This window comes from Elephantulus edwardii, unplaced genomic scaffold (genome assembly GCF_000299155.1).
Source record: "Elephantulus edwardii isolate Elephantulus edwardi_28Jun2011 unplaced genomic scaffold, EleEdw1.0 scaffold00018, whole genome shotgun sequence".
Taxonomy (NCBI): domain Eukaryota; kingdom Metazoa; phylum Chordata; class Mammalia; order Macroscelidea; family Macroscelididae; genus Elephantulus; species Elephantulus edwardii.
Window position 1 is genome coordinate 22,868,431 of NW_006399768.1, and position 20,952 is coordinate 22,889,382.

Below are 20,952 nucleotides of genomic sequence, written 5' to 3' on the forward strand. Positions count from 1 at the left end.
AACAACAACAACAACAAACAAAAAATCTGCTAGAATTAATAGATCAATTTAGTAGAGTGGCAGGATATAAGCTCAATGTCCAAAAATCAGTGGGATTCCTTTACAGTAACAAAGAGAACTCAGAGAAGGAAATCAAGAAAGCAATACCATTTACAGTAGCCAACCACAAATTCAGATACTTGGGCGTGAACTAACTAGAGATACGAAGACCTATTCAAAGAAAACTACAGAACATTTTTGCAAGACACAGTAAAAGACCTAAAGAAAGGGGAAAATGTGTCCTGTTCATGGATAGAAAGAATCAATATTGTAAAAATGACAATCCTACCAAAAGCAATCATTATGTTCAAAACAATCTCAATCCACATACCAAATTCCCTTTTCAAGGAGATCAAAAGGGAAATTGTTAAGTTTATTTGGAGATGAAAGAGACCTTGAATAAGCAAAACACTTCTGAAAAATAAAAATGAAATAAGAGACACAGCACTCCCTGACCTCAAAATCTACAACATAGTGGTAGTATACCAATTGACATATTTCAACTCACAGATACTGTCCTAGACATGTTTATCAGGTTATGTCAAGAAATCTGGAAGAAAATTACCTGCCCAACTGACTAGAAGAGATCCATATTTATTCCCATTTGAATAAAAGGTGATCTAACAGTGTGGAAATTACTGAACAATATGACATGCAAACAAAGTCCTCCTGAATGTTATCCAAAAACAACTGGAACTATACATTAACAGAAAACTGTCAGAAGTGCAAGTTGGACTTAGAAGAGGCCATGACGCTAGAGACATCATAGCCAACGTCAGATGATGTTGGCTGAAAGCCAAGAGTAACAAAAGGAATGTCTATCTGTGCTTTATTGACGATGCAAAGGCATTTAACTATGCAGATCACAAATTGTGGCTAACTTCGAGAAAAATAGGAATTGCAGAACATCTTATTGTCCTCATGTGAAACCTATACTTGGATCAAGAAGCAGTTGTCAGAACAGAGTAGGGAAACACTGCACAGTTCCAGTTCAGGTAAGGAGTGCATGGGGGGAGGGTGGGGGATACATCTTTTCAATCTATATGCATAACAGATAATTCAAGAGGCTGATCTTTATGAGGAGGAATGTGTCATCAGGTTTGGAGGAAGATTCATAAACAACCTGAATTATGCAGATGACACAACCTTGCTTGCTGAAACTAAGGAAGATCTGAGACATTTGCTGCATAAGTTAAGGACTGCAGTTAACACGTTGCCGCAAATGATGGCAAATGTGTTTCTAAGCATGATCGTCAATTTAAAAAGTGTGTGGCAGAGTGTTAATATGGATTGAAGCTCAACAAAAAGAATGATTCTCACCATGTTGCAATTCACCTGGGGCTCCTAAGGAGAAAAGTTGGACAACTCCTTTCATGTGATTTACAAACTCAGAAACTCAATGAATATCAGCTGTGGGTAAGTTCCAACTTGAAGGCAATGAGGGGAAAAGTTCCATTAAAAAGCTTTCCCTGCTACAACCAGGAGAAGATAACATAGATGAATGGGACCTTCTAAGACTCAAATCCCTATGCACATCCAAAAACTTCTCCAACAGGATAAAAAGGGAAGCCACCAACTGGGAAAAAGTATTTGGTAATAACATATGAGATAAGGGGCTTATATCCAGAATTTATGAAATACTTGAGCACCACAACAAGATAAAGAATCCAATTGAAAAATGGGCACAGGATATGAACAGGCACTTCACCGAAGATGACATTCAGATGACTAACAAGCACATGAAGAAATGTTCAAAATCCCTAGCTCTAAGAGAGATGCAAATTAAAACAACTATGAATTATCATCTCACCCCAGTCAAAATAGCAAAATTTAACAGAACAGCAAACAACAAATGCTGGCGAGGTTGTGGAGAAACTGGAAAAAGCTTTCCCTGCATAAGTCCTGGTCTGTTCCCTTTCAGTATCTGTGGAGCCAGCATTCCTGGTGGATCTCTCTGCTTTTTGGCATTAATCTTCCTCTGGGTGTTGAAGGTTTTCAAACACATGAATCTAACTCCTTATCTTCAAACATTTTCATAAAAACACTTTTCTTGGTCTTCTTGGGTTCCCCTTTGAAAGCGTGAAGTCTGGTCAAGTCTCTTTCATCATCATTTCTTCCATTCACTTCCACTTCTCTGTGTTTTATAGCAAGTTTCAGTCTCTTCTAACATTCCATCTTGTCTTCTTTTCCCTATATTTTTAATGATTTTATTGCTTTGATTGTATACAATATTTTTAAATGTCATCTCACAACTCATCTGGTCTTCAGCCATTAGTGTCCAATGAACCAGATATACTTTTTCAAATGACCTCTAAATTCAAGTACTACAAAACAATCACACATGGAGCATAAGTACGTTAGGTTACATCCTGGAAAATGATTGCATTATTACTTCCAAATTACACCCTTACGCAACTACTAAACCACTGGGAATCATGGGGTACCTTAAGTTACATCTTTCTGGGGGGCCACTGTTCAATGCCTGACAAATTGAGAAGTTTTGCTATGGATAACATGATTGCATACATTTTCACAATGCCTCCAGTGGTCCTTCTGTCTCAAAGCTGGCAACCACAGAAGAATTCACCCTTGAAGATAGGTTAATTCATCAAGAAGTAAAGTGACTGCAATTGTTTCCAACCAAGAGTCTGTCTGTAATTTCAGCCTGGGCAACACTTTGTCTACATAAGCCTGCCACACTTTAGTACATATTTCATCTATCCCGTCCTTTCACCATGCTGTTGAGTGGACTGAGGACAGGGTGTGAGTTAAATGAACCAAAGTCTCCAACAAGAGCCAAAAGTAACACACAGGACCCAAAGGAGCCCTGGGTAGGCCTCAATCCCGGCTGATGAGACATTGTACACAACGGCACCATTCATGGAAAGGGATCTATGAAACGTGAGTAAGTGTTGTGTAAAATGTTTCTGAAATAAATGTTAGTATGCTGACTCAGGCTCCCTCTGAATTAGTTTTAAATGTCCTTTGACCAATTTTAGGGGTATAGCATTCATGATCAAGCAGGTACAGAGAGTACCATGGTTTAACCAAACTCCCAGAAGCCTTGGCAGGAGACGTATGGTCTTATCAACAGTGAGGTGGAGAAGTCATGAGGGGGTAAGATTGGCCAAGTTTTGTAGACATCAGTGTCTCCATGTGCATGAACCTCCTTCTGAAAAATTGCTTTCTGTTATTACAATCAAAAGCTTTCACCACATTTAAAAGCTTTGCCCACTACTCTAACCACTCTTTCTTTAGAGTGAATTTCCAGCAGCTGAATTCAATATAACAAGAACTCCCTCTCATCACCATGGAAGCCAAAAGAAACAAAAGTGGCACTTTAGTGGAGAGAGGTCTGTTGATGGGGCTTAAATAATGGCGTGCCAGAAGAGTTTATTTTTGTGAATTCTTAAAACACGTTTTTCTCTCATGACATGGGCTGGGTACTGCTTTTCGTGGCTTCTACCGGCTACTTCCCTGAGAGAGCTCAATCATAGCTAATTACAGAGAACAGAGTTTCAGATGAAAAAAAAAAAAAAAGTAGAAAAGATATTGCTAAGTGCTCCCAGAAAGCAAGTGACAACATTTAGATTAAAGTTTATAGATACAAGAAAACAGATTTTAATTCTGCATCTATGAAAATCAATTGTGTCAAATAAAACTCTAAGAGGTCTGTTTATTGGTTCTACTAAGACTTGTTAATAGGGAGCTCTGGTGGCATAGTGGTAAGAGGCTGAGTGGCAGTCCTGAAGGTATGCAGTTCAAATCCACCAGCTGTTCCAAGGGAGAAAGATAGGCAATCTTCTCCCATGCGATTTATTGCCTCTGATACCTTTCCAGAGGGTTGGCTATATATCGGTGGGTTCTGACTCCATGGTCCACAACAACAGCAACAATGAGACTTGTTAACATTTACAATTAAGATCCACCATATCAACTTCAGTTGCTGTGAGGCTGAACACTGTGACACTGATGTGTAAAATGCGTTAATGGTTGGCTACCCAAAGCGGACAGAGAGTGGGGTGGAGCTCCCTGATTAAAACAAGCTTGGGAGCAGGAATGGCATCCACTTCCATAATAGCTTGCCTCCGGAAACACTATGAACCTGGAGAGAGGATGAATGGCACCCAAGCATCAAGGACTCTCCTTCATAGGGATGCTGTGAGTCGCCTGCGACTCAACGACACTTAACAACAACATATCAACTTCTGTCCTTTACCCTCATGGTTGTTATTTTTGTGTACCATAGAGTCAGAACCGACCCATAGCTGACCCTCTGGAGGGTTTTCAGAGGCAATTAATTGAGTGGGAGGAGATTGCCCATCCTCCTGCAGAGAGACTTGTGGCCTCAAACCATGTGCCTTTGAGATTGCAGCACAAATTCTTGCCACTAGGCCACCAAAGCTCCCTATCCATATGATAGTTTTACATATTTCTGAAACTCTCCTCTAGGTTCGTGTTTCTTATTCCTTCCAAGGTCAGTAAACCTTGCCAAAATAAACAGTCCTCTCAATTCACTTTTCTCTGCTAATAGAGTGTGTGTGTGTGTGTGTGTGTGTGTGTGTGTGTGTGTGTGTGTGTAAGTGTAATACAGTATCAATGAGGGAAGCTCTAATGGCCATTAAGACTCATAGCGACCCTATGAACAAAACCTCTGAGCCCTTGTTTCATCCTGTGTCATTCTCACACTTCCTGATGCACAAGAACCCATTGCAAAAGTCGTCATGTCAATCTACCAGGTTGAGGGTCTTCCTCTCCTTTGCTGACCCTCCACCCTTCAAAGCATCATGTTCCTCTCTAAGGAATAGCCCCTCCTGGCAACATGCCTAAAGTATGTGATGTGAAGGCTCATCATTCTTGCCTCCAAAGAGCACTCTGGCTGCACCCTCTCCAAGACATGTTTGCTCTCCAACACCACAACTCAAAGGCATCTACCAATTCTTCTTCTGTTACCTTTTTCATTGTCCAGATCACAGATGCACAGCAAATGATCCAAAAGACTATGGTCTGAATCAGATGTACCTTAGTCTTCAAACTGACATCATTACTCCTCAATGATTTGGAGAGGTCCCTAAATGGAGAGTTTCTCAGGGCAATGAGCCTTCTTATTTCCTGACTGCTGGTACGAAGGAAGTGACAGTTCGAATCCACCAGTTGCTCCAAAGAAGAAAGATAAGCAATCTCCTCCCGTATGATTAACAATCTCTGAAAACCTGCTTGAGGGTCTGACTCCACAGCAATGACTTTGTTTCTGAGTTATCAGTATGAGCAGATATCCCAGGGGTATAGTAGTTAAGTGCTCAAAGGAAAGCAAAATCTATCAGCTGCTCTGCTGGAGAAAAGAGAAGGTTGTCTGTTTTCATGAAGATTTATAGCCGTGGAAACCTGGCGGAGCAGTTCTGCTCTGTGCAATAGTCACTAGACCCAGAGTCATCTAATCTATTTCACTTCACATCAATCCTATATTAGAACCATCTTGACGACAAGGTGTTTGTTTTTGTTTGGTTTTGAGTAGGAGTCACTGGGTAGCTAAATAAAAGACCAGTGTTTAATCTATCCATAGTTGTCTATGACTAATAGCTACCCTGTGAACAACAGATCTGAACCTTGTGGTGTCCTGTGTTATCCTCATTCTCTCTGGGCCATTATTTCAGTCACTGAGTCAATTAATCTCATTGAGGTTCTTCCCCTCTTTCTCTGATCCTCTACCTCCCCCAGTATACTGTCTTTTCCCAAAGATAACAACTGCAAGTATGTGAGATAAAGTTTCATCACCTTTGCCTCTAAGGAGCTTCCTGATTGCACTTTCTCTAAGACATAATTGGGTTGGTTTGCTTGTTGGTTTTGTGTGTGTTTTTTTTCCTTCTTTGAAGCCCATGGAATAGTCACTACTCTTTTAAAACATTACAATTCAAAGGCATCTGTTTGATTCTTCTTTTCATCCTTATTCGTTTTCCAGGTTTCAGATGCATAGCCAAGTTACTGAAGTGGATCCAGCACACCTTGGTCTTTCAACTGACATCATTGCTCTTTGGCACTTTTGAGAAGTCCCTGACATCATACTTTTCCATTGAAACACTTCTTGATTTCTTGCTCGCTAGTATTAAGGATATTGACTGTATATATGCTGTTGTTGTTGTTGTTAAGTGCTGTCAAGTTGTAGTAGACTCATGTTAGGTATGTATATTAGTTTGGAACTTCAGTTTTGGCTCAGTAAAATCAAAGTCTACTGGGAAGTTTGAGCTGAGAACTGACGAGTCAGGGACGTGCTGTATTAGGATTGCTCTGGTTTCACTGCACAGAACAGACTGAAGGTCAGAGAAGGTGGAAGCAGCCAGAATAGTTAGGAGGTTACAGGTGCTCTTTGCTGGGAGCTTGGACCAGGTGCCAACAGCACAGGTAGAAGGAGAAGGCTTCCATATTCATTTTGAAAGTACAGCTGGGAGAGAAAGAATGGTCAGGAAGATGAGGGGGATCCAAGACAGGACAATAAAAAGTAGACAGTGTAAAAGAAAATAGAAGACTTGATCCTGGGAAGCAAATGTGTGATCAGAAAGAGTGATCAGAGACTGTATCAAATGTTGCTCCTGGGACAGGACAAATGAAGACTGAGGACTGACAAATGAAGACAAATTAGGATCATTGGTGAAAGTAAGAGCATGACTGGAGTCGTGAAAAGAAAGGAAGAGTAGAGGAAGAAGACAGTAAATCTAAAATAATTTTTTTTGTTTTATTAATTTTAATGAACATTTAGCCCATCCCTCCTCCACCCAGTTCATTCTTCTCCTTGAAAAGTAAAAGAAAAGTTCTTTCATTGATATACAAACCCCCCACCCCCATTCCAGTACTCTCCACTATGCAACCTTCATTCATAACCATAATACCCAATCATATATCGCTTTCAAACAGTTCTCTCCCTCATCTTTTCAATTTCATTATACATAATTTATCCAATTTTTCCTCTGTCTCACCCCAACCCTAATGTCAGTCCCATTCTACAACAGTAGCACTATGCAGTATTTGTCCTTTTGTGACTGAGATATTTCACTCAGCATAATATCCTCCAGGGTCACCCATTTTGAATAATATTGCATGCGTTCATTGTTTTTCAATGCAGCATAGTATTCCATTGTGTGAATATACCAGAGCTTCTCAATTCATTCATTTGTTGATGGGCATTTAGGTTGTTTCCAACTATTTGCTATTGTGAACAAAGCCACAATAAACATGGGTGTGATGTCTAAAATAATTTTGTCAAGGCCAGTGTTTATATCTCCAAGTTTCTGGGTGGTTCAAAGGGATAATGAGCTTAGCTACTTACAAAAAGTTTGGAGGTCCAAATCTATCCAGGTGTTTTAAAGGAAATACTTTTAGTTCTGAAAAATTAGCCAGTGCTAGCCCCATGGATCATAGGTGTACTCTGACCTCGAAGGGTTGCCATCAATTTGGGCTGGTACGATGAGAGTTGGTTTTTAATCTACAGCTAAGAAAGCTCACACACAGGGTGACTATCCCCGTGTTTGTGAACCGTAAATCTGAGGCAGGAGGAGAAAAGAAGCAACAGGCAGACTATATCCAAGCTGCTGTGACCTGAGAGAATACAGAGAGCAGTCCTCAAGTAAAGCCTGAATTCTGCAGAGGCCTGAGGATGTAGGGTTTTTTTAAAAATGTGACTGTTGAAGCGCTTTCTGCATCAATTTCCTTTGGTCTGCATGATGGCCTGCTTTAATTTAAATCAGATATTTTCTTAAGAGCAGGGGACTTACTCTGCAGGCTTACCAATCCAGAATGTTGGGTCCTTTGTGTCTGGTAAGAATTTGCTTCACAAGTAATTTCTGGAAGTGGACTAGGAAATATACTGGCACAAATATTAATGTGGACCAGCTACTCTGCTTATTTTTGCATTGATTCAAGCAGAAGTTTAATAAAGCACCTTTCTCCATTTGGGATCTTGCTGCTTAAATGGCTAGCCATGGGGTCTCGCTCAGGTCCCCAGCACACCTGATGGTCATTCCAAGACAGCCAGGACTCTGCTCAATGCAGAGGGAGGACCAGTTCCCAGGGCCTGGCCTCTGTCTCAACTCTGTCACTGACTCTCCACAGAGCCAAATCCAATACCTCCCTGAGCCATATCGACTAGTTTCTAGATGTTGGAATTATTACAATGTACTGACTAGCTTTTAAAATTCAATGTACAGACTTTTCCTGAAACATTATTTACAGGAGAGATTAAGTTTGAGGCTGGGCCACTTTTCACTCTTGCTTAACCAGTAAGCAGTGTTCAAGAATGACAAACAAATGCTGCCATTAGCCTTAGCAAAACAACACTAATTATGCTATCCTGAAACATATGCAGCATTTTCTGTTACCCATGACCTGGAAGGGACAATACACTGCTTTCTTCCAGTAATATCTGATTAAATTTCTCTTAAGTCAAATGTGGATTTTTACTTCAAAGGATAGATAACAAAACAGAGTAGGATAGATTGAAACAAAAAGAAACTGCATTTAAACGGAATGTAATTTTTTTCCTCTCTCGTGATTGTCTTTTAATCAGCGCTTCTGAAAAAGAATTTTCACATAATGTAAGATATTTCCTGTTTATTCCAAGTCAGATCCTACCTCCTTCCAAATGCTTTCCCAGATTACTCCAACCAGAACATCTTCTGGCCTCTACTCTTTTATAGCATGTTGGAAAATTATGCCCCGATCTCTCCTTACTCAGTTTATTTAGAAGCATCCTTCCCCACGCATATTCTCAGCTTGAATGTAAGCTTCCTGGGTGAACCAAACTAGTTGGGGTGACTAATTAATGGGACCCCATGTGTACTGGAATAAAACTGTGCTCCAGAGTTTATAAGGGCTAGTTTCTCAGAAGTATCATCCAGCTTTTCTTTTGAGGTTCCTTTGGGTAAACCTGGAATAACTTCTTGATCAACTTGAACCACCAACTTTTTGGTCAGTAGTTAAAGACATTACAATCTTTGTTTTAAGGGTCTATGCACCCAAGCAAACAATTGCTGGGTGAATTTTCTTACAGCACATTATGAGTTTTATTCATGTTTATCCTGAGGTAGATAATGTTTTGAAAGGAAAAAATAATCAGTCACAGTGACTTCATTTCAAGGACTTGTGAGGTGTTAGCCTAAAAGTTAGCTTTTTAAAGCCATTATGTTAAACTCTCTCTGGTCTCCAGCTACCTTAACTGCAGGCACATAATCTTGCAAATAATCAACAGCTGTAGAACTCAGATAAGAAAGAGTTCTTTCTACACTGGAGAACAAGACTTGACAAGGCAACATTTGAGAGAGACTGGAGCAAGACCCTTGTGACAGTGAGACACTAGTAAAAGTGAGACCCTGGCAAGACCCTAATGATGCTGGCAGAGAGACTGTGACATTACTGTGGAGAAACTGTGGCAAGGTGTAGTGAGAGGAGCCCTGAGCTAAAGGGCACAGTTAAAAATATTGCTGTGCTTCTGAGATAATTAAAGAGAAGCTGACCTATAAGCTGAGGCAAACCTTGATAAATGATTGAGAAAACCAGAGGCTTCTTGAATTTGTGTTGCTGAACTGAAACCAGGACTTATACTAATTAAGGAGTTGTATTTTGCTGTTAATCTGGTTTGTGACAGTTGGACTAAACCTGTATTTGCATTGTGTGATATTCTTTGCCTTCTCTATTCTCTAACTTATTTTCCTATAAACCCCATTCTTGCTAGTACAGTGGTAATAAAGTTTGCGGGTCAATAATGAACAAATGAACCTCTTGCTGCTAGTGTGGCTTTGGAGGCACCATGGGGTTGTGCTAGGGGCTCTTAATATGTTTTCTGCTTTAAGGTGGTTGAGAGACTATGCTATTCTCATTCCCTCTGGCCCTTTCAGAGAGACGCTCATTTCCCTGTGTCTTTATGTCCCATTTCCTGTTCTCTAGACAACTAAGTTGTATGATTTCAAAGATTTACTACTAATCTTGTGACTTCTCATTATCCTCCATGTGATTTGTAATTAAATTCTCCCTTTCTAGTTCCAAATTTTGGTCTTTGGCTTATTGTCTACATGAAGGTCTCCTAAGAGGAGCCAGTCTTAACTTCCCTATACATTTCTTTACTTTCATGTCTGCATTCAAATGCACCTCCTATCTAAGACTTTGATGACTATCTTATTTTGTTTGAGAAGAAACTGAGGCAGAGCAAAGTGCAATGCCTTGCCCAATGCAATGGCTTGCAACATCATCTTGGCTATGCAAAAACTCCAAGTCCTCCCAGCCCCAAGGGCAGTATTCCTCCCAATAAGCCATCAGATCTCATCATGCAAAGAGAGGAACACCGGGGCTTTATGTCTTCTGGCAGTAATTCACATGATGAAGTGAGATCATAGTCTCTTATGAATACTGAGGAAACTTAAAACAGCACATCTTTTGGTACCAAAAGGATCTAATGGCATTATGTTGCTTCATAAAATGCTCCAATATATAAACCATCTGTTTAAGTATAATTCCCAAATGATACGTATATTTTCTTATATGTAAAAAAAGGTTTTGTTTTAACATTAGGTAGGAAAAATAAGCATAGAGACTTGGGAGAAATAGTCTAAACTTAGCTATGAAAGTTAATGCTAGAACAGTGAGATTGACACTTGCCTCATGGCTTGGGCTCAACTGCCTGAAAGTCACAGCTCCTCACTTGTGCTCATTAAATTGTTGTTGTTAAGTGCCGTTGAGTCGTAGGCGACTCATAGTGACCCTATGAATGAAAGTCCTCAACACTTGCATCCTTTCTCCAGGTTCAAAGGGTTTCAGGAGGCAAGCTATTTACGGAAGTGGATGCCATTCCTGCTTCCAAGCTCATTAGATAGAGGACAAATTATACACAGAAACATTATTATATAAACACAGGCTGGCTAACACAACCCATGCCTATACTGTCTTTCTAAAAGCAGGTGAAAGGAGTTCTAAAAGCAGGGTAAGAAGATGCACTGCGAATCCAAAGACAGGAAGTTCAAATTTACAAATCTACCACATGATTTGAAAAACCCTCTAAAACCCACTAGAGGGTCAACTATGAATTGGTTCCAACTCAACAGCAAAGAGTTGAATTGAGTTAGTTGAGACTGGTGAAGGGAAATTCAGATGGTGTAGTCTGTATAGAGTTGTACAGGTAACCCAAAGGCTGTCAGCCTCTCTGATGGTTCAAATCTATCAAGGGGTCCATAGGAGAAAGTTGGGCAATTTCCTCCTATTGCAATTTACAACCTCAGCAACCAGTTCAATTATATGAATCAGAAATTACTACGTCGCAGTGAGTTTTAAGACCAGTGAAAGCACATAAGCCTAGGGGAAAACTGTGTGTATGGGTGACAGACATGTGCACACTCAGGCGTAACTTTCTTGTACTTCACAGAATTTATTTTTGTTTTTAAGTTGAAGGTTTATGGCAATTCTAGAACAAATATATTGGCACTTGCCTGTGTTCACTGCATGTCTCTGTGACAGATTTTGGTAATTTTCACAGTATTTCAAACATTTTCATAATGCTATTTAATACATTATAGACTACCATAGAGTGTAAACAAATTTTATATGTGTTGGAGCAAAAAATGTGGATGGCTTGCTTTATGGTGGTATTCATTTTATTATCCTGTTGTCTCTGAGGCATGCCTATAATGTTTGTCAATTGTGTTGATAACAGAAATGTGACTCTGACAAACAAACGTCTGTGTCACTGACTTGGCTTCTAAACGGTCCTTTTTGACTAACTGGAGTCTGCGTTTCCAGAATGAACTGGATTCATTTTCCACTGAGATGGAGAAAGCAGCACGTGGCAGTTTATGAATTGGGCCTGCCAGCAGTGCTCTGAAAGGGGGCTGGAGCAGGGTGGTCTGTGTGTGTGATGTGTTAAGATAGAGCTGAAGTTGGATTTGTGACATACAATAACATCTGTGTGTGACCAACAGCCTGAAAACCACTGCCATGCAAGGGGATATGTGTGCCAACTGAAGACAAGAGGAGACTTTTGTTAATCATGTTTGGTTTAGAGACCTGGTTTGTTTGTTAGTAGATATAAAACAATAAATGAACAGATGCTTTGCTTGTATGCAGTCTGATCTTTCTTTCTCTAGCCTTTCCTATCTAATCATCCTAAGCATTATTTCTACTTAATTTAGGGCATCCACCTATGCCACTTTTACATACACATATGTAGAGCATCCTTGCATACAATCATCAATTGCATTTACAGGGATCTTGGATTTTTGGTTCTGTAGGGAGACATAATGAGATGCAAGAGTTCTCATCCTCTTTCTGTTAAGAAAATTTATAGAGTTCTTCCCGTGCTCAGAGCGCATAGCAAAGTCCTGCATCACCAGAATATTTCAGTCTCCCTAAGTATTTTTGCTAAATTTTTGAACGTGTGTGTGTGTGTGTCTTCTCCTTGTTCTCACAATGGTTCGCTAAAGAACATGCAAGAATCTGGGAACCCAAGCATGTAAGCAGAAATACAGCAGTGAGTTCTATTGCAAACATAGCAAATCCAGCTAGGGGTATCACACCTGGACTCAGGAATTTCAGATCCTGGTCTGGAATTTTAGATATATTTAGGCAAACCAGCTGTCCCATACCTGGATACACAGTTTGAACTAGCTGACGGGTTTTTCCCCCGTTTGTTTTAGTTGTAATTTGGTTTTTAAAAGGTGCTGGAAGTTAAAAAGAAATATGAACTACATACTCCCCACCCCCTTCTCTATATAATTTCATCAAGACCTAAAAAAGCAAAAGAGGCTTCCTTGCCTCCGTGGTTTCTGGGCCATCACAAGGGCCAAACAGGATAAAAGAGTCTGGGACACAGAGCTATATGAAGGGGAAAGACTCCCTCAGCTTTGTGTGAGAGGGAGGGCTGACTTGAGAGCCCCCTGCACAAAGCTGCTTGAGCTGCAGCCCTGATCTTGCACCACTCCAGAAAGAAAGGAAGATATTAAGCGTCAGGGGAGAAGGTGTATGAGGTGGGTCACTGCCCCCAAGAGTGAACACTTTCAGGTGCTTGTGGGGAGATGGAACTGGTACTTCCCTAGGAATAGGTCCTTCCATTTAGGGATCCTTGCCTCCACAGCTGTGGGACCATGCCAGGAGCCATACAGGACAAGAGAGTTTGGAGCACAGGCTACAAACTGGCAAAGATTATCTCAGGTTTCTCAACTGGCACTTTGAGCTGCAAGAAAGAGAGCTGACTTGAAACACTGTCGGCCTAGACCTTGTCTTACAGCACTCAGCCACTTCATACACGAAAGAGGACAATAGAGTTTGGAACAAGGGACTATATTAAGGAGAAATTCCTACAGCGTTGCAGTGCACAATGGAGACAATCTCAAGGACTTCAGGAAAGACAAATTTTCCCCAGCAAGGACTTTCAGTAGAGTGAGAAACTCACCCAACAGAATGAACATAGTATCTTAACAAGTAATCAGTAAGATCATAAAGACAAGAACCACCAATAAACAGCTTATGCAGACACAATAGAAACGGCCTAAGGCGTAGGCAGCTTCAAACACTGAACAAACAAATTAAGCCTTCTCAAAAAAAATGCGGAGAATATTGCAGACCCAATGAATATCTCAGAGTCAAGAAGGCAGATGAGGTATGTTAATATGGAGATATTTGAACAGCTACTAATGAAAGTACAAATGATGGGATAAAAAATGGAATCCACAAAATAAATGGAATAATCTAGAAATAGAGAACAAGAAGAAATATATTGATGAGAAGTTATTTGAGCAACTATGGAAGACAGTGAAAATGATTTAAGAAACAATGGAAACTATAAAGAAAGCAAATACTGTAAAGACACAGACCCAGAAGAAATATATTGACAAAGAGGAATGTGCATAACTTCAGAAGAAAGTACAAAAGATGGAAGAATTGAAACTATAGATAAAGAGGTACAAGCACTTGAAAAATCACAAGATAGAGAGGGTATAGCCAACAGAGTACTGGAAATAACAGAAATGCATGAAAATGCAATCCAGGTTGTTAAGAAGTGTCCAATATGCTGGAAGGACAAAACAGTAGACCAGAAGAGATGGAGCAGAGAGTCAGTGAGTTGGAAACAAGAATCTCCGTGAAAACATACTAGATGCAAAATCAGATAACACACAAAGAAAATGAAAAAATTAGAATCATGTGAGATGAAATCAAAAGGTATAACATATGTGTGATTGGAATTCCAGAATATGAGATGGTCAGGAAAATCACTGAGAAAATTGTGGAAAAGGTACTAGAAGAAAACTTCTCAGGTATTACTAAGAAGAAAGAAATTCAAGAAGCTCAATAAACACCAAATAGACTAGGCCCCCAAAGAAAAACATCCAAGACATATCAGACAAACCCTCCAAAATAAAAGATAAGGCTAGGATACTAAAAGCAACAAAGGGTCATCTACAAAGAAAAAGCAATTAGATTAGGTTCTGATTTTTAAGCAGAAATCATGCAAGCAAGAAGACAATGGGATGGCATATACAGAAAGTTGAAAGAAAACAATTGCCAGCTGAAAATTCTGTACCCAAGCAAAGCTCTCCATCAAATATGAAGGAGAAATCACATAAGCAGGAAAGACAGAACTTAAAAAATTTGTGAAAACAATATCAAATCTACAAGGACATTTAAGGGAAGACTTTTACACAGAAACACCAAAGAAAAGTGGAGGAATAATAGTTACTAGGGAAAAAAAACAACAAAACAAAACAACCACAGCAAAATGATATCAATGAAACCTAGCCTGTTAATAATCACATTTAATGTGAATGGACTAATGGTACCAATGAAAAGAAAAAAATGTAACAGAATGAATAAAAAACAAAGCCTATCAGTGTTGTCTACAAGAGACACATCTAAGAAATGAAGAGAAAGACTCAAATTCAAAGGCTGGAAAAAATAAACCAAGCAAATGGCATCTACAAAAAAGCAAAAATGGTGATACTAATCTGATAAATAGACTTTTAGAATGAAAACCACCATAAAAGATAAGGAAGGGCTCTGTACAATAATTAAAGGTACTGTAGATCAAGAAGACATAACATTTGTCAACATCTATTCACCAAATTATATTGTTGTTATTAAGTGCCACTGAGTTGAGTATGACTAATAGCAGCCCTATGAACAAAAGATCTGAACTCTGTTCTATAACTATTGTCATTTCTCTAATGTTCAGAGAGATTCCAAAGGCCTTTTGTTTAAGAAGTAGGTGTCAATCCTGCTTCCAAGCCTGTCTCTATCTGGGAACTTCACCAAACCCTGCCCACCATAGTGGTCATTATGGCATTTGACACACCGGTGACATAATGTTCAGTATCACAGCAACCCCAAGTTATCTCAAATCGACAGACAAGTGCTATATAACCTAGAATAATGTTCTTTCCAAACACAACCAACTTTTAAATACAAAGGCCCACCAGTTCTTGATTAACATAAACAAGAGGTTTCTAGCCCACACTGATTGTCAGCTAAATCCAGTAAATCTAGGTAACCAATCAGCTCACACAGGATTGTGAATGAAATAAAGAACAACCAGAGAACCTACCCCGCCCCCCTTAACTGGAGACTTAGTAGGGACTCAACTGGCTTTTAAGCACCTGCTAAATACATAAAACAATTGTTAACAGAATTGAAGGAATAGACAACACTACAATACTGGTAAAGACTTTAACACACCATTCACATAAAAGGGTAGGTCAACTCAAAAGAAACTTAACAAAAAGGCAGAAGATCTAAACTATACATTCAGCAAACTCAACCTTGTGGATGTATTCTGTGCCCTGCACCCAAAATTCACTTTCTTCTCAAGTGCACATGGTATGTTTTCCAGAATTAATCACAATCTTTAGAAAGGAAATTAGGAGGGTGGGGGAAGACAGGAAACTTGAAGAACAAAAGCTGAAATCAATAAGAGAGAGATCAGAAAAACAATTGAAAATGTCAACAAAACCAAGAGCTGATTTTTTGGCAAGGTCAATAAAATCAACAAACCATTGGCGAACTTAACAAAAGAAATAAAGCAGAAGACAAAAATAAGTCAATTAAGGAATTATAGAGGTGACATCACAACAGAACCAGAGGAAGTGAAATAGATAATATCAGAATACTATGAAAAGATATACTCTGATAGATTTAAAAACCTAGAGGAAATGGACAAATTCCTTGAAAATCATGCCCTACTCAAACTGACATGGATAGATGTACAACACTTGAACAGAGCCATCACAAAATAAATTGAGCAGGTCATAAAAAAACCACACAAGAAAGTCCTGGACCAAATACTACATGGCTGAATTCTACAAAACATTCAGAGAGGATCTATTACCAATTCTAATTATTTTAAAAAATAGCTAAAGAGGGAACACTCACCAGAGACAGTCTATGAAGGAAGTATAATCCTAATTCCAAAGCCAGGCAAAAATATTACAAAAAAAGAAAACTACAGGCCAATATCTCTCATGAACATAGAGGTAAAAATTCTTTACAAAATCCTAGTCAATAGAATCCAAAATCACATAAAAAAATTAATCAAGACCAAGTAGAATTCATAACAAATTTGCAAGGATGATTCAATATAAGAAAAACAATCAATATAATTCACCATATTAACAAAGCAAATAACAAGAACTGTATGATCTTATCAATTGATGCAGAAAATGCATTTGAAAAAAATCCAACACCCTTTCCTGATTAAGACACTAAGCAAAATTGGAATAAAAGGGAATTTCCTCAACATAGTGATATTTGCAAAACCATGAGCCAGTAACATTCTCAATGGAGAAAGACTAAAAGCATTTTCCTTGCAGACAGGGACCAGATAAGGATTCCCACTGACACCACTTCTATTCAATATTGTATTGCAAGTGCTTGCTAGGACAAGAGAAGGAAATAAAATGCATCCAGATCTTCAAAGAAATAGTTAAACTGTGGCTATATGCAGATGGTACTATGGTGTTCACAGAAAACTCCAAGGAATCAATAAAAAAAAAACAAAAAACACCTGTTAGAGCTAGTGGACCAATTTCGTAGGATTTAATTTGGCAAAATATAAGATCAATATCCAAATGTTAGTAGAATTCCTTTACAGAAATAAAGATAACTCAGAGAAGGAAACCAAGAAAGCAATACCATTTATGATGTTGTTATAGATCATCTGTGACACAGAGACCCTATATACAGCAGCTCTGAAGCCTGCTCTGTCTGAGCCAGTCTCACTGATTCAGAGACAGCTATCCTCACTGCCCCAGTCACTATATCAATTCATCTTATTTAGTGTTTTTCTCTCTTGTGCTGTCCCTTCACCTTTCCAAGCATGATGTTCTCCAAGAACTGGACTATCCTAGCCACATGTCCCAAAGCATGTGAGATGGAGCTTCAAAAATTCTAGCCTCCAAGGAGAAACTTGGTTTTGACCTCTCTAAGGCAGACCTATTTTTTTCTTGACAGTCCATGGTATGTTCAAGTCTCTTCTCTAGCACCACAACTCAAAAAGGCATTGATTCTTCTTCTTCATCTTTAGTCTTAACCAACCACAAATTGAGATAGTTGAGAATTAACCTAAATAGAGACACAGAAGACCTGTACAAAGAAAACTACAGATCGTTTCTGCAAGACACAATAAAAACGTTTTTAAAAAATGGGAAAATGTGCCCTGTTCATGGAAAGAAAAACACATTACTGTGAAAATGACAATTCTACCAAAAGCAATCTACATGTTCAACACAATCTCAATACAGATACTAACTTCACTTTTCAAGAAGATGAAAAGGGAAACTGTCAAGTTTATTTGGAGGGGAAAGAGACCCTGAATAAGCAAAGCCCTTTTGAAAAACGAGGTGGAGGCATTAACACTCCCTGACCTCAAAACCCTACTACACAGCAGTAGTAACCAAAACAACATGGTACTGGAACAATGACAGACACATAGATCAATGGAACAGAATCAAGAACCTAGAAATGGATCTCTCTATGTGCAACTGATATTCAACAAGGAAATAAAAATCTACCAAATGGAGAAATGACAATGTCTTCAACAAATGGTGCTGGCAAAACTGAACTGCTACCTTCAGAAAGCTGAAACAAGATTCACATCTCACACTATATGAAAGTCAACTCAAGGTGGATTAGAGACATGGGAATAAAGCCTAAAACCATAAAGTTCATTAGAGACAAACTGTAACCAATCTTAGAATGCCTAGTCTATAGTATAGAGACTGACAAATACAACCAGAAATGTACCATCTGGAGAGGGAAAAAAATGATGACTGGATTGAGAAATTGTGGTACATTCACACAATGGAATATTACGCAGCACCAGGAGCAACAATTTTGAAAAATCCTACTTAACTTGGGAGAGGCTGAAGAGCATTATGCTGAATGAACTAACGCATTCTCACAAGGACAAATACTGCATAAGACCATTATTGTAAAAATAGAAGGATAAATAGTAAATCATGTATGGGAACTCAAGGTGGGGGGAGGTGTTGAGGCTGAGTAGGGGTGAAACCATAGGATTAATTAGTTTGGTGGGTGGAGGGAGAGGAAGGAAATGGAGGAAAGGATCTGGGTAAAAAGACAAAGTAATGATGCGCAAAGTCCAATGGTGATTAATTTTATGAAACAATGTGTGAGAATGATTGTATGAAACACAATGTGAATTAAGAATAGTTTGAAACACATTGAATATGAACTTTGTAAAAATCCTCAATTTTAAAAAGTGATGAATCGGACTTAAGAAAGATTAAATCTCTGTGCTCAAAAACTTTTTCCAACAGGGTAAAAAAAAAAACCCATACTGACTGAGAACAAACATCTGGCCATACTATCTCAAACAAGGGCCTCATGACAAAAGTTTAAAGAATACTCGTGGCCCTCCAGAGAAAAAAGACTAATAACGCAATTACCAAATGGGCAAAAGACATGGACTTTTCACAGAAGATAGGTGGTAAATACATACATTTTAAAAAAACACTCAAAATCACTGGCAATAAAGAGAGATGCAAGTCAAACTCACAATGAGATACCATTTTACCCCATTAAAAGTGGCAAAGTAGGAAATCTCATTCACTATTGGGGGGATTGTAAAATGGTACAACCACTCTGGAAGACAGTTTTGACTTTCCTCAAAAAGTTGAACATATACGCACGCGGTTCAAATCCACCAGATTCTCTGCTGGAGAAGGAGGGGGCAATCTCCTCCTGTATCAGTCAGATCTGATTTGACGGTACACGTAAAATAATACAATAAAAAAAAAAGTTGAACATAGAAACTCTGTATGACCCATCTATTCCACTACTAGAAATTTATAAGGAAATTATAACTGAAACATAAATGGAGGTTTGTATACTAACATTCATAGTAGGGCTAGTTACCATAGCAAGAAAAGGAAAAAGGCCCAAATATCCAACCACATCTGAATAGTTGAGAAATAGTGGTACATTCACATAGTGGAACATGCTGCAGCACTCAGGAGCAATGATTTCAAAAAAATATTACACAACCTGGTAGAGACTGGAGAGGATTACACTGAGTGAACTAACTCAGTCTCATAAGGACAAATACCGCATACGACCTTTCTTGTAAAAATAGGATAACTAGAAAAACATGTATGGAAACCCAAGGAAGGAATGGGTGGAGCGGAGGGGTAAGAATGAGTAGGGGCAAATCCACAGGGTTGCACAGTTTGGTGGATCAAGAAGAGGGTGAAGGAAAGGGAAGAATCTGGGGAAAAAAGACAGGGTAATGATGGGCAAAGTTCAATGGTAATAAATTTTATGAAACACAATGCATGAGTACGATTGTTTGAAATACAATATGAATTAACAGTGTGAAACACTTTGGAGCCAAATAAATAATAATAAATAAGAAAAAGTATGAGTAACTAAAAAATGAGGCAGAAGAAAGTGAATGTAGTATTGAGCTAAAAATCCCTGTCAAATAATCCAGGAACAGGAGTTCCCCTGAGGAGGCGTCTGCATCGATGATGCCATCAAGCACATTTATAAACAAGAAAAAGAGCCTCCATGCTCACAGATGTTCTCCATGAAGAGAACCTCATCTCCATGATGAAATCCCAAACTTTTAGAAAAAACACAACTGTGAGGAAAAAATCTCCTCTATCCAAAAGTATAGACTTCTGGTCTATCTTTGAACCCTAAAGGAAGAGAGAAACCTGGACATTTTAAATCAAACTTTTACACTCCTTGGCGTGGAGTGAAGTTTTCTTCTGGTCCAAATAGCCCTCTCCCCAGGAAGATGAGGACAGATATGGTACTCACCTGTCATCAGGGTGTAGTAATTGGGATAAGAGAGAGAAGGGAATGCTGGGGTCAAGTAGTCCACTTTTACTCCCCTGTTCACAATCTCTCTGAAACCAGGCAAGGACTCCAGGGCCTCATCGCTGATGTAATCTGAGCGAAAACCATCCAACAGAAACACCAGGAGCTTCCGGCGGGCAGAGGCTGGCTGAGCCAGGCTGAGTCCAAGGACGAGCAGGAGGAGGGCCCCAACCTTCACTGCCATGCTGCCAGGCTGACACAGCTGTCCTTTTGCAAACACTGAGGATGGAGAATCTGTTACTGTTCTCTCTTCTAGGGGCTGGGCTTTGAGCTGCTGGCCTTACTTAGAAAAGATCACTTGCAGAATTTAAAGGTACAGCACTGGAGGAAGAATGTCACAGTTGCCCCCAGGCCTGATCACTCCTTGAAGAAACTTGATAATGTCTATCTCCTGATAAGGCCACCAAACCAAACAACAGGATCCTATTAAGGCTCTCCCTGTGATCACAAAAGCCCACAACCAAGTTCACTGGCAGGAACTTTCCCTAGTCCTCCTTTGTCGTTGTTGTTGTTGTTATGCACCTGTGACTCAACCCTGCTTTATCGTGTGCC

At 39.2% G+C, this 20,952-nt stretch overlaps 1 protein-coding gene across 1 annotated transcript in view; it reads right to left on the reverse strand.

Annotated features, from left to right (window-relative positions):
* ENPP6 (ectonucleotide pyrophosphatase/phosphodiesterase 6) overlaps window positions 1-20,587 on the reverse strand; it is a 113,467-nt gene extending 92,880 nt beyond the window's left edge. Inside the window, exon 1 of the mRNA XM_006882278.1 lies at window positions 20,341-20,587. Within this exon, the coding sequence (XP_006882340.1) occupies window positions 20,341-20,584 (244 nt within the window). The 5' untranslated portion in view covers window positions 20,585-20,587. The remainder of the gene's footprint in view (window positions 1-20,340) is intronic.
* Window positions 20,588-20,952: the final 365 nt, after the last annotated feature.